Source organism: Nematolebias whitei, chromosome 14 (genome assembly GCF_014905685.2).
Source record: "Nematolebias whitei isolate Nwh7 chromosome 14, NemWhi1, whole genome shotgun sequence".
Taxonomy (NCBI): domain Eukaryota; kingdom Metazoa; phylum Chordata; class Actinopteri; order Cyprinodontiformes; family Rivulidae; genus Nematolebias; species Nematolebias whitei.
The window spans coordinates 10,777,971-10,791,900 of NC_056511.1; the positions used below are offsets into that span (position 1 = coordinate 10,777,971).

The 13,930-nt window shown below is 39.4% G+C and overlaps 1 protein-coding gene across 1 annotated transcript in view; it reads right to left on the bottom strand.

Annotated features, from left to right (window-relative positions):
• Positions 1 to 13,930, bottom strand: part of jade2 (jade family PHD finger 2) — a 263,541-nt gene that overhangs the window by 56,404 nt on the left and 193,207 nt on the right. The window contains exons 8-10 of the mRNA XM_037688258.1: positions 10,738 to 10,854; positions 1,853 to 2,281; positions 983 to 1,151 (exon numbers count right to left, since the gene is read on the bottom strand). Coding sequence (XP_037544186.1) covers positions 983 to 1,151; positions 1,853 to 2,281; positions 10,738 to 10,854 — 715 coding nt within the window. The remainder of the gene's footprint in view (positions 1 to 982; positions 1,152 to 1,852; positions 2,282 to 10,737; positions 10,855 to 13,930) is intronic.

A 13,930-nucleotide genomic window follows, 5' to 3' on the forward strand; every position in this document is an offset into this window, starting at 1 on the left:
AGTTGAGCGTTATGGGCATTTAGCTAGCGCCTTTATGCATTTTCTCCCTTAAGACATATATTTTTTAGTTGCAACAATCATTGTAACGTCTGATTTGATGGTATTCTGGTGTATTACATTTAGTATCATGGCTAATCCTCCTTAGCAAGCCAAAACTGAGCTCTGTTTCAATTCATGTGGCAAGATGGAAAATAACTGTCATACTGAAACAAAAAAAATAATGGTAAGAACTACCAGTACATAAAATTCTTCATAGTGTGGTTAATTTCATATTGGAACATTTTAACTACAACTAACTTCAAATTAGGAGTCAGGAGGACATTTGAAATCTAGAGGTAGGAGTAAAAACAGACCATCTACTGCTGGAATCATTGGTAAACATCCATCACCCTTGTAGTATTGGTGTGTAAAGCATCTTCAGCATCGGTCATTATGACTGACTTTTTAGCCATTTCAACATGTTGAATGCTTTGGGTCAGTAGTGAAGTGAGAACAACAAACAAGTGCACGAGAACCGTGACAGCAACAATGACTGACTCAACATATTACACACAATCTGTTCTCAGATGAACACGATGTGGACTAGAGAACCTAAAGGCCACCTGATAACAAGCATGTGTAGACTGTTGGACATAGTTGTCCTGGTTTGTTCAAGAGCCATTCTTGGACCAAACAGGAGAAGACACATCAGCTCGTTTCTTTATGACCAACCCAAACATTCTCTTACTCAATCTCAGAGATTTTTGTTGCTATAAAAATACCGGTCTATGTGCAGCTTTTATGGCCTGTCCAAACCTAAGAAGCCTTCTTCAACAAACCCAATTATACCTTAGATTTCTGTATTTTGATGAGCCCCACTAGATGTACCTCATTACTGTAACCATACTGCAGTTTCTATAGTTGGAAAGTTTGCAGCAAGCTTCAGCCAAGTCTCTGAGGCTATCATCTTATCTTATAGACCATCAACATCTTATTGTCCTACTCACCCTCTCCAGGTCCTGTCGGAGGTGAGTGAAGAGTTTGAGACGTCTGTAGAGGACGTCCTGCTCCTGCTGGGCCAGGTTGTCCACTTCATCCCTCTTTAAAGTGACCAGAGGCTGATTGAAGTTGGTCTTCCTCTTCAACTTCCAGAACTGATATAAGAAGTCCACCTGCAAAAAAGAAAAAAAAAAAGATGATTAAATTACAGCAACTGATCAACTATTTTAAATTTACATTTACCAACCTGATGAAAACTAGTGTCTGATATTGTTGAAAAACAGCAATTTACTAATGAGGATGCACAAAGTCAGTCAGAACTGCATGTGTAACTATTGTGCACACCTGAATCTGAAGATAAAATCAAGCAAATTAGATTTTTTGTTGTTAAAAAACAGGTAAGATTGTCCTGAAAAAACTTTGAAAGGCTGAGGAGAAGTAACTACTTTTATAAACTGTCCAGTTTTAATGCGACTTGACCAAAACAATTTAAACATAACAAGAAAATGAAAGAAGGCGACTGTTCATCATTAGCTTAATGTCCTGTGCACATTTGGCTCTTGTTGTTTTCAGGCCATGTGATGGTCTCACAGTTCAAGTCGTCAGGAGGCCTCAGCTTCCTGTTCCTCAGTAAAGACTGCGAGCTCAAACGCTCTGCCGATCATCCATGAGCACACCGGATTTGAACACTTCTTGGTTCTTAGTGATGACAAGCGTTACTCTTCTGACCTCTGATCAAAGAGCTGTTTCGTCCATGCAACTTTTGAACCCTAATGTGTGTCTTGTAGATTTATTTGATATTTATGGCAGTGTACCTCTCAGTGTGATGGTAAAACTTTCTATACATTCATTCTTTCCAGTAATCTTACTCTACCTGTAAGAGGGGCAGCCCCAGGTTTTCAGCGACGTCACCGGGATCCACCAGTCGATAAAACTCATCCTCCAGCTCCTGGAGCTTCTGTTTTCTCTGGCTCGCCTTCTCTCTCTCCAGCTGGTCCCGCTCAGCTCGCTCTGATGCTGACACAGGAACCGGGTGCGATACGGGCCTCTGCTCCAAGTCGCTGCTGCCGTTTAGCTCGGTGGCCCCTTCGGATCTGGCCGCTCCGTGCGCTCCGATGGCGGTGGAAGTGTGGCTGCCGTTGCTCACCGTGTTGTTGATGCCGTTGCTGGCGGTGGAGCTGTGCTCCAGGCAGAAGGACTTGAAACGCACCTCGTCATTTTCGGCCAGGATGGTCTTCATCTCCAGGCCGTGGTCGAAGGCGCAGGTCACATGGAAGGCCACGATACAGGAGGGCATAGAGCACTGGGAGAAGAGGACAAAAGAGAAACATCAGAAGGATGAACACACACACATTTATTCACAACTGCCTGCGTTGAAGTGTCATTTTCTGTCCATTTACTCTGTCACCGAGGAGCCAATATAAAGGCAACAAAGCAGAAAGACAAGCCGAATCACAACAAACATGGATCTTCCATCACTGCTGACATCCTGGCAACCTGGGCTGTGTGTCAGTGTGTGTGTGTTTGTCTGTACTATCCATTACAGGTCACACGAAAAGGCGACCTCCTACTAAGTCTCCTCAGGTGCGATCATGCGGTCCTGCCTGTGTGAGGCCCTGTGGCTACGTGCCGTTACTGCGGCGTGCACGTGCACGCACGTTTGTAAGTGTGGGCGCAGGTCAGTGCTTGTACTTGTCAGAGGAGTTCAACATTCAGCAGGAGGGTTCTGCACTGTGTTTGTGTGTAAGCACGGTGACACAAACCTGCCTGTTCCTACACACTGCACCATCTGGGAGAAAGAGAACGCACTCCTGGGTAACATTTACAGAACGATCTGCTTTCTTCTTTAACATGGAAAACTTTAAAGTAAGACTGAAGCTCGGCCAACTCTCATCCTCCATCCACTTCTCTTACTTTGTAATATGTTTGATAATGTTTAAAATAAAACTATTTTTTATCTAAGACACAATTCAGTACCGAGAAATTTCTAAATGATTCCTAACAATCCTTAGAGAAATTACATAACCTGAAAGAATGTTGTTAGTCTTGTTTGTTTATATATATATATATATATATATATATATATATATATATAGTTAAATTTTGAGAATCTGGTTTAATTTGCAATGGAATTTTGTGGCCCAAGCAAATATAAAAGCATTTATTTATTTATTTATTGCTTTAATCTAGGTTGGATTGTTGAAATGTTTACATGTATTCGTGTAGTGTTTACCACTTTTTTTTTCTTTAACCATGCCTTTTTATGTGTTAATTCACATTTGTTCTCATATAAACAACTAAAATGAAAGAAAAAAATAATAAACCTTTCAATAACACAAACAATAACAATAAAAAATAAGTCTTCGGATGTAGTATTGCCTTCTAGAAACAGATTTAGCTTGGAATCAGCTTCAAAACTACTTAAGTCTTAAATAGTTTACTAAGCTGGTGGTGCCTTACAGTATTCAGTTATGAAAATTTTATGTGATTGAGCAGAAAAAAAATATTCCAACATCTTTTTAACATATGGGGCGACTGTGTGGTCAGATCAGTCGTCCTCCAATGCAAGAGTTGGGGGTTCGATTCCTCCATCAGTCACATGGCCAAGTGTCCCTGGGCAAAACACTGAACCCCTCATTGCCTCTGATGTGTGTCCCATCGGTGTATGAATGTGATAAATCACTGATTGTTCTTTGCATAGATCTGGTAGAGTGATGTATAAATGGGTAAATGAGAGGCGCTTTGAGTATGCTAGATAGAAAGGTTTTATACAAGTACAGTCCATTTACCACAGTGTTTCCCCTACCATAATACAAGCGTGGCGCTCCGTCAACAGAACCGTGCACAGACCCCCCCCCCCCCCCCCCCCCAACTTGGTGACACTGACATAACACTAAGCCTATACAACATTTGTAACTTTTAATGTTAAAAGTTACAAATGTTGTCTTTGGTGCCCTTTTGTTTTTCTTATACATTAGTGTATGCGAATGACAGGGATTAACTTAAAACACTTTGTAGAACGGTGTTTTATGAAGTTCTGTCCATTTCTTTGCATTAAATGACCGGCAGTTCCGCCACATTTAAAATTGCGGCGACGTTGACGTACGATTCAGCGCTCAATGGGGCATCTACGTATTTATGTCTGTGGGTGCGCTAGCTAAAAGGCTAGAGGCAGTCTCTTCCCTCATGCTGAATCCCACCCCCACTCGAAAGATGTCGGTACAAACAGTGCGCAGCTCAGATGTGTCTCTGTCCCCCCCACCCCAAAAAAAATCACAGATGAGATGAACGCCCCACCATGGCAAGTTATCTAGGGAAAAAACTGTACCGTATAAACAGATACTTTTGTACATTTTCAGTTTTTCTGTTCTTTCAGCTTCATGGAGCACAAGACATGAACAAGACCGACTTAGATATACATCACTGAGATGAGGTGAGAGGGTGAACGCTTTGACTTGAATAGTTTACAAAATATATATATATATATATTAATTACTTGTTGCCATGAAAAGTGGGAGATCCTGTAATTACCTGTGTTTTTTTTAGTCAGTTAGCAAGAAGTTCACAAACCACAGGACAGATTTTAATGAAACTCCCAGAAAGGATCAACATCAAATTTACATTTGGAGTCAATAAACTTGAGCAAACACCAAAATAGTATAATTTATTCAGTTTAACAGATATTGAGATAAAATCTGGTGTGGCAGTAGCTGAGAGTCATCTCCAACACATACTCCGAGCACCAACAGGTCGCGCATGTTTGTTTAATATTTTGGCATGGAGGGCGGCAGGCGATATGCATCCATCCAAGGAATCCTAGTTTCATGTGACCATTTGTTTGAAGTAAATAGGTGAGTAAACTGTCAGTGATGGAGGAGATCTGATCCAATAATGTGTTTTGTAAAGCTGCATCAAGTTTAAAAGTTAAACCAGAACAAAACATCTACACTTTAGATCCATTGTTATTCCTAAGTAAATGTCAGATAGAGCCGCTGCAGCTGCTCCCACTTATTTGGTGTCAAAACGGCGAAAGGTTGAAGCCAGCATGGAGCCGGTGAGATGTGTTGTTTAGTGTGAGCCACGTCACTGCAAAGCACACTCATCTGGCCGTCTCCAGTGCACCTGCTCGTCTCCGGCAGGCGTTCATTAATTCATTAGGTTTTAGCCGTGCCCACGACGCACGGAGGACAACAACATGTTTGCCTTACAGCAGGAGTTTTAAAACATTCATGACTCGCCGTGCCCGAGAAAAACATCATTTATGTTTACTTTCTATTTTTAAGCTTCTATTGGTGGATTTCCTGTAATCTGCAGTAAACAAACTGCAGAGGTTCCTCTTCTTACTGTGAGGTTTTATTCCTTTTCTTCCAGATTTGGCCGACCCCGTTATTTCATTGTCCTCACAAAAATAATCTCTTCACTGCCCTTTATGACATAGTAACAGAAGTTTGTTTTGTAAGCAATTCACATTTTGATCATTCTGAACGGTTTACTGTATAATTTACAGTTACAGACCCCCCCCCCCCCCCCCCCCCCCGGGGGCAAAAAATAAACCTGCTATGGCAACTGCCCCCAAAAGAACTGATTATTAAATGTTTACAACTGTATCTTGTTTCTAAAAACCTCCTATATTCCATAAATATTTAATAATGTTTGTCTCTGAGAATCTAAGGTTTACAACAGTTCCTCAGTTTTTGACTATAATACATATTTTTTTATTTAACCTTTATTTTTCCAGGATAAAAAAAACCATTGAGATTAAAAACCTCTTTTTCAAGGGAGTCCTAGCCAAGAGGCAGCAACAAATACAACACAAAAAATTACACAGTTAAAAGAAAAATGTCAAGCTATAAAAAAGAGGCACTATAAAACAAGCTAGCTATGCCTCAATAACTTTTAGTTTGGATGTAAAAGCACTGAATGAGATGAATTCAGTCAATCTCTGAGTTTCTTGTAACAAGTTCCAAGAAGAGGGAGCAGCATGAACGAAAGCCTTCTAACCCAATTCAGTCTGAGCAAAAGGGACAGAAAGAAGCAGCAAATCGTGATGGCGAAAAGTACAAGAGTCAACCCAACATTTTTCAGTCAGGTCATCTGGACAGTTTCTTTTTTTGTGCTGAAACGTTTCGCCTTCGATCCGGGAGGCTTCATCAGTCAAAAAAACACACAACAAAACTGATTCTCCCCCCAACAGCTTACTCCAAAGTGGAACAACCAGTTTGACATGACTGTCAACAAGGAAGAGGGCCGGCAATGGAGTAGGGGGTGTACCAAAGAGACCATATTATCACAAGTAAAACTGGTTTGTTCCACTTTGGAGTAAGCTGTTGGGGGAAGAATCAGTTTTGTTGTGTGTTTCCTTGACTGATGAAGCCTTCTGGATCAAAGGCGAAACATTTCAGCACAAAAAAAGAAACTGTCCAGATGACCTGACTGAAAAATGTTGGGTTGTATACCTGGATTATTGAGCATGGACTTTGTTGTTTACAAGAGTCAACAGTTCTTACTGCAATTGCAGTACAAATATAGGCTGGCAGGAGTCCAAGCAACGCCTTGTAAATAAAAGTTAACCAATGGGAGTTCCTTTGGGCAGCCAGACCAGGCCATCCCGCTCGTGAGTATAAATCACAATGGTGTGTTGACATTTTGCAGGGAGGAAGTAATCATATACAAAAGATCTCCATAGTCCAAAAGTTGCAGAGACAAGCCGCTTTTTTGCAATATATGAAAAACACAACTTGTTTAGAAAATAAAAGTCCAGCTTTAATTTTAGCCTTATCACAAAAACTTTCCACATGGGGTTTGAAAGTGAGTGAATCATCAATCAAAATGTCCAAATATTTATATGTGTGAACCAACTCTTTTTCATATCCATTGCAAGAGAACAGAGGGGATCTTTTGTGGACCTCTGGATCTGGAAAAGTACATCAATTTAGTTTAATCTGTATTGAGGACAAGTTTTAAATTTAATAAAGAGCATTGGATAGCAGCAAAGTCTTTTTGTAATAGTTCAATAGCCTGAGTAGGAGTGGATCCAGTGCAATAAATAGCTGTGTCGTCTGCAAAAAAAGTGCAAATTAGCATCAGACACATTCTGTCTCGATTCATTTATATAAATTATGAATAGAAGAGGACCTAATATTGATCCCTGCGGTACCCCCTTATGAACTGTTTTTTTTTAATATTTTTTTTTATCAAACTTGAGATAAGAATCCATCTGTAACGTTACTTTCCTAACCTCCAGGGTTTTTGTGTTATTTCTGTAATTAGCCATTTTCCCCTCACCCTGTTCAACTGTGTGACAGTATTCTCCACACACTTTCAGCTTGTTACACGTTTGCCTTAAAGCAGAATTACATTTACATTTCTTTAAATACTCACACCAGTGAGGATGCATTTTATTGCTGCAACTATTTAAAATTAAAATATGATATTTTGTGTGCCTTTAACCACTAACATGTAACAAGTGTATAATGTTTGAACAGTTTTATGTCTGCATGGCGCAGGTCTGTAGTCTAAAAACTAACCCCAGGATATGTGACCGACGTCTAAAAATTACTTGACTGAATCATTTAGAGATGTCATGATTTTAGTTTTAGAGACAATTCTGTTTGCGTTCAACTGATGTTCTCTACCTTAAGGCTAGTTGGTGATGCTTAAAATTGCAGCTTTTTATTTTTTTGCAGAAAAAAACTTTAAAGCTGTTAATTATCGGAGCAGATAACTGACGTTTAGAAACTCACTTTAAGCTTTTCTAAATAAAACACGATGAACTGGTCAATCTCTTCAGTGTAACATACAGATTAAGGGTCTCTTGTAATATGCAACACTTGAAGGATTACCGATTGATAAAGGGTTGTTAAATACAAATGTTTTATTTTGTACACTCAGCAGTGATTAACTACACATAAGCAGCGACACAATAAAATGCCATTAAGCTCTAAATATCAGAACAGAGGAGCTGACCGTTAAAATGGTCCAGGACGGAAGACCTGAACTCTCATACACTGACAATATCTGATCCAACCAACAAAAACAAAAAATATATTTACAAAGATTATGATTTTTCACACAATTTAAACTGTAAGCTTCTGTTCAATATGCACTTTTTATTTCCCTTTCACTATTTGAGATTAGTAGGACCACACAGACAAAACAATAAGTAGTTCACAAATTAAACTAAAGAAAGCATCTCTAAAAGGGGGTTTCTACTCATACAAATTCCAAACTAAAATGTTCAGATAGTCTTAATTTTTATATCAAAGTGTCTGTAAATTTACTATAATTTGTAGAGTTTAAAAAGTGTTGCAGCTTTATGATCTGCAAGCTTATGTAAAATTACTACCATCTGTCTCCTAGAGTAGCAGGTGGTCATGTGTCTGTGGGTTCGTGCAACTGTTTGTTAGCAAAATAATCCAAGAACTACTGCAAGAGTTTTAATGAACCTTAAAAAAAGTCGTCATTTGATGCATTTGAGTCTAGTCGAAAATGTCTCCACTGTAGTTAGTTTTACAGAAACCTAAACTAAAACTCGGTGCAGCAGCGGCTGAGAGTCGTCTTCATCACAAATGATAACAGACGTCTCTTCTTGAAGACTAGACTTTTGAAAATAGTTCATCTGGCGCAGAAAAGTTCTAGACCTGATGTGTGTTTTGTACTCCACTTGTTCACTTTTCTCACTTTTCTTTAGGAACACTAAAAAAAACACATAGGTCACGCTACAAGACCAGACCCGGTCCTGTCTCGGGTGTCCCTCGCCTCTCACACAGTGACTGCTGGATATGGGCACTAGAGACTCCCATGACTTGAAAAGGAAGAAGAAAGATGGATGGATGGATAAAAGATTAAAGAACACAAACACAGTTTGTAAACTTGAGAGCCTTTTCGAGTGAGCTGTGCTAGAACTGTTGAAATTAATTTTATTTTGATATCAAAATGACTTCCTGCCTTTTTGTTTTTCCACATAATTATACTTCTTTGTACTTCACACCATTTTATATAGCTGTAAAGAATATAAATTGACAATCGTCTGTAATCGGCTACTTTAAAAGCATAAAAATGACTTTAGGCAACACTTCTACATTCGGATCAGTGAGTTGATGAGCATAACACAGATTGGCTGGTTTTATCCCGTCTTAAAAAGCAGGCAGCAGTAAGAACACGCTCTGCTTGCGCCGCCGTGCAGCATCTGCATCTTTACCTCGAGTGCGCAGCTGATCAGCGAGTGTTTGTCGAGCCGCGCGCCTCCAGCTATGGAAACATGAGAGTGAGACGCCCTCCCTATGGGCAGCTCTGGCTCAAAGGCTCACAGTTAATCTACAGCATCAATAATGTCAAAGTAAACGCTCCCAAGGCTGCACAAACAAGCACTTTCATGTACTCTGCATCCGTGTATACACACTACAAATACTCACACACCAGCTCACCTTAAAGACACTTTTATGAGTAAATAGCACGCAGGTTAACAGCTGTGAAGTGGGCTGGCAAGTGTGCCAGAAGGGTTCAGTTTGTACTTTAAAGAGGAGCTGGTTTCTGATCCAACCCGAGACAGAAACGGTTGGGATTTGTGAGGAGCATGTTTGTAGTTTTTTTTTGGTGCACAGAAAAACTACATTTATGAGTTTCTGTTTACTTGTTTTAGTAACTGTTGACTCTGTATTGCATGTAAATATGAGCATGGATTATTTTCTGTCTTTTTATTGTCACGTCATAATAATTATGCATGGATGGGGAAAAAAAACATGTTTGAAAACATGGCTGGATGAACATTTTCCTTTGCCTCCAAAGTCCAACATTAAAACAGCCGCGTTATTGGACTTTAAAATTCAGATCATCGAAACAAATCTAATTTTTTTTGTACAATATCTAAAGTATTTGTTAGAAAACTTGACAGTTAGCCTTCTGCTACTTTTCACTATTCTTTTGCTACATTTAGTTATTTAATACTTTTGGCTTTCAGCTAGGCTTATGTTACTTGGAGCTTTTAGTCCAACCGTTGTGACATTTAGTTAATTATTTGATATGTTTGGCCTTCAGCTGGCCTGTGCTACTAGTAGTCTTTAGCTACTTGTAGTCTTTAGCCTGTTGCTACTTGTCATCTTCAGCTGGCCTTTAGCTACTTGTAGCTTTCAGATAGCCTTTTAGCTCACTACTTGTAGCTTTTAGCTAACATTTAGCTTTTGATACTTTGAGATTTCACTCAACATTTTGTTATTACGATGTTTTAGGTAATCTAATTCTACTTTTAGTAAGTTGACACTTTCAGCTACTTTTAGGTTTTAGCTATCTTTTGTTTCTTTTTTTGATACAATAGCTAGCCTTTTGGTCCCTTTAGCTTCTAGCTAGCCCGTTGATTTCCTGGGTTAAACAAGGTTTCTCTTTCAGGATTGACACAGTACCAAACATTTTACTCAGTCTAATTTAGGTTGTTTTTGCAGAGATGGAGCAGTGAAGAGGAACAAACTGAAGACAGCGCATGTTACTCCAAAAGGAACAAACATCATACATGTGTTGCTGTTTTTTTTTTTTTTTTTTTTTTTTAATAAATCCAGAGAAGTGAAAACAAATAAACTGGAAATGACCATTCTTCTTTTACAGAAGGTAATTGTGTCAAAAACAAGATGTAGACAGTTGAGCAAAAATAACCAAACATTAAGTTAAATTTACAGCTGTTTCAGTCCCGACATGTAATAAAAGTAATTAAACTTATTGTGACATGTGTCAGTTAAAAAAACCCGTTCAGGTGCACGTTGAACCCACCTGGATGCATGTTCCTGTGAGTTCTCGACACAGGGTGCAGGACAGAGCCCAGCGGCTGGCAGGGATGTGGGACACCTTGGTAATGGGCTCCATCTTTTCTGGACAACCTATGCTCACCTAGAGACCAAACAACAAAAACATTCAATGAAAAAGCATCACGTGTAAGAAGTGAACAGATCGATCACTGTAGCTGGGATTTAACTACTTAAAGAAAAACAAGTTTAAAATGACCATGAACTTTTAAAATAACACTATTTGCAATTGCCTGTAAAATCTGAAATGTCACATTTGGAGTACTTGTTAGAGAAGACTCTCAGCTACTACCACGCCAGGTTTTAGCTTAATATTGGTAACATTTAATAAATTAGTCATTTTTGTTTTGGTTTAAAGTCAGTCAGCTGCGATTTTTTATTTTCTTTAGGTAGCAGGTGATAATGACGACACTCTTATTTTGTTTCTTTGAACCATAACTGGTCATCATTTCAGAGCCAAGAGCTTCAGATTTGAGCAATAAAAATAAAGTGTCCTCGGAGCTGAAGAGGAGACACGTGTTCCTCAGAAAAACCTTTACAGTAAAACCAGAGAGACCCTCTTTCTCCCGGCGGATCTCTGAGCAGCTTTGGTCCTGGACCTTCATTCACTGAACAGCTAAAAAGTCACTGGCTGGTGCCAGCTGCCCGGGCACAACAGAGCTGAGAGCACTTCTCACCAAAGTGCCGTTTCTTCCTCTACATCCGATTTCTTCCCTAAAATCATTCCACTTCTCTCCTTTTCATTTCCTCTCATATCGGAGGCAGGGTCCTCCTCGTCCTCCACGCCTGCATTAACCAGCTGAGGACTGATTTCCGTAGGTCACCCTCCCTCCTCTTTATCCACTTGTCATTCTGGAGGAGTATCTTTTCTACTTCTCATCTGCTTAAAGAAGATCTTTAGTTTCTGAACAGACTGATAAAATCTTTTGTACAAAACGCTCCTGTTAAAGGCAGAAAAACATTCCGGTTCAGTGATGGTGTGCTTAATTACTACGGTGGTTCTAAGTCCTGTTCCCTCTTTTAGGCTTTGTTCGTCACAGCTCAGATCAATTAAATCTCTCTCATGTGTGTGTGTGTGTGTGTGTGTGTGTGTGAGCGTGCACATGCAGGCCTTTAACACACTCATTTGCTGATTTTTTTCCAGCTCCAGTTACTTCCCATTTTAAAGCTGATGGATGGAAAACTGATAAATTCTGAAATCGCTTCACCAGAAATGGGAGGATATCAAAGTGTTGAATACAATCGTGTTTTTAAAAAAGGGACTCTGCGTGTTTGAGTGTTTCGTTGCCATTTATAGACAGAGTTCTCAATGGGGGAGAAAAGCAGAGCGCGAAAAACCAAACAGTAAAAAAACAACTACACTATCAGCTCAGAGAGAGCTTCATTTAAAGGCTGGGCCACGTGTTTTTACACTGACTCACATTTTAAGTCTCCTTTCATAAGAAATTCATTAAATACTGGACTCATAATGAATTTCATTAATGAATTTAACAAAAACTGTGTTATTTAGCAAAATGTCTAATTAAGGACCAGACAGATTTGGTAAAAACTCTCAGTGAGTAATCATTTGATGTACATCAATAACTGACTAACAATTGGAGAAAATTAATATTAAGATGACAGCCACAGCTATTATTTCGAAGTAAACCCAAGAGTGGCTCCAATGTAAGTACCGTATTTTCCAGCCAATAAGTCGCACATTTTTGCCTAATTTGCATACCCTGCAATTTATACACCGGAGCAACTTATTTGTTTTTTTTCCCCATATTTATAAAACGATTTTTGGCTGAGATATGACCGTTTTCATTCATTCTGACATTGAAAATATTGAACACTATCATTTTCAGCCGCTAGATGGCACTCGTGTAGAATGGCATGCCGTTGTGTCTGTAAAAGTTCTACTGAGTCACACCTTGCAAACAAATAATTTCAACCAGTTTGACACAACTGTCAACAAGAAAGAGGGCCGGCAATGCAGGAGGGGCGTGCCAAAGAGACCATTTTAGCACCTAGATAACTGGTTTGTTCCACTTTGGAGTAAGCTGTTGGGGGAAGACTCAGTTTCGTGTTGTGTGTTTCCTTGACTGATGAAGCCTTCCGGATCAAAGGTGTAATGTTTCAGCACAAAAAAAGAAACTGTCCAGATGACCTGACTGAAAATTCTGGATTGTATACCTGGATTATTGAGCATGGACTTTGTTGCAAAAAAAAAAATCATTTTATGTGCTTATCTTGTTAACTTTCTAAGAAATGCGCAGTTCCTCCTTCCTAATTTCCTCCTACGTGCTCCCGGAGCACCGAAGCAGCAAATACTTTTGAAATGCAGCTGATTTGACCATCAAAGTGCATTTATTTAAACTGAAACACACCTTTACTATAATTTAGAGCAAAAAAAACTATTGTTTTTAAGTGTTAATCTTGTTAAATTCTTGTTAAAATCCTCCCATGCACGCTCCCGCGGCCACCATTTGGTAGCCAATCGATTTTTGACAACACCGGCCAACATTTCCGGGTTGTCAGTGGCAGTGGTGATGCGTAACAAATGCGATGCATTAGCGGTGACGCATAATAAAAGTAACTCCCCCCCCCACTTTATTAGACATATTTGGACTGATGCGACTGATACGACTGATACGGCGGTGCGACGTGTACAGCGGAAAATATGGTAGTAAAAAAAAAAACGAGATAAAGTTTGGTGTGGTGGTAGCTGAGTCTTCCACAGCGAATGTTTGGAGTGCCAACAGGCTGTGTGAAGTCTTCGTTTGAAACTTTGGCAGCAAGGCAGCGGGTGATATTCTTTCCTTCAAAGAATGCCACTTTATTCACATATTGCATATCTGAAGCCTTTATCCTGAACCAAATCAATTAAACGAACTTAAACTCTTTTCTTAAACTAATAGTCCATCCAAGTGAAACCCTTGAACAGCTAATGAAGCTGTGCAATAAATAATCTAATGTTCAAAAAACGGTCCTTCCAAAGAAAGATTTGCACAGATGCATCGTGTGGTCCTCACTAAATGAGACAGAGTAGCATCAGAAAATGTGTGGCAGGGAGTATCCCTGTGGATCATTCAGATATTAACACCTCTTTAGCTCAGGCACAAACACAAATTCACATACATGCAAATTATTTTCCCCTCCCTCCACGGTTGGAAGAGAAA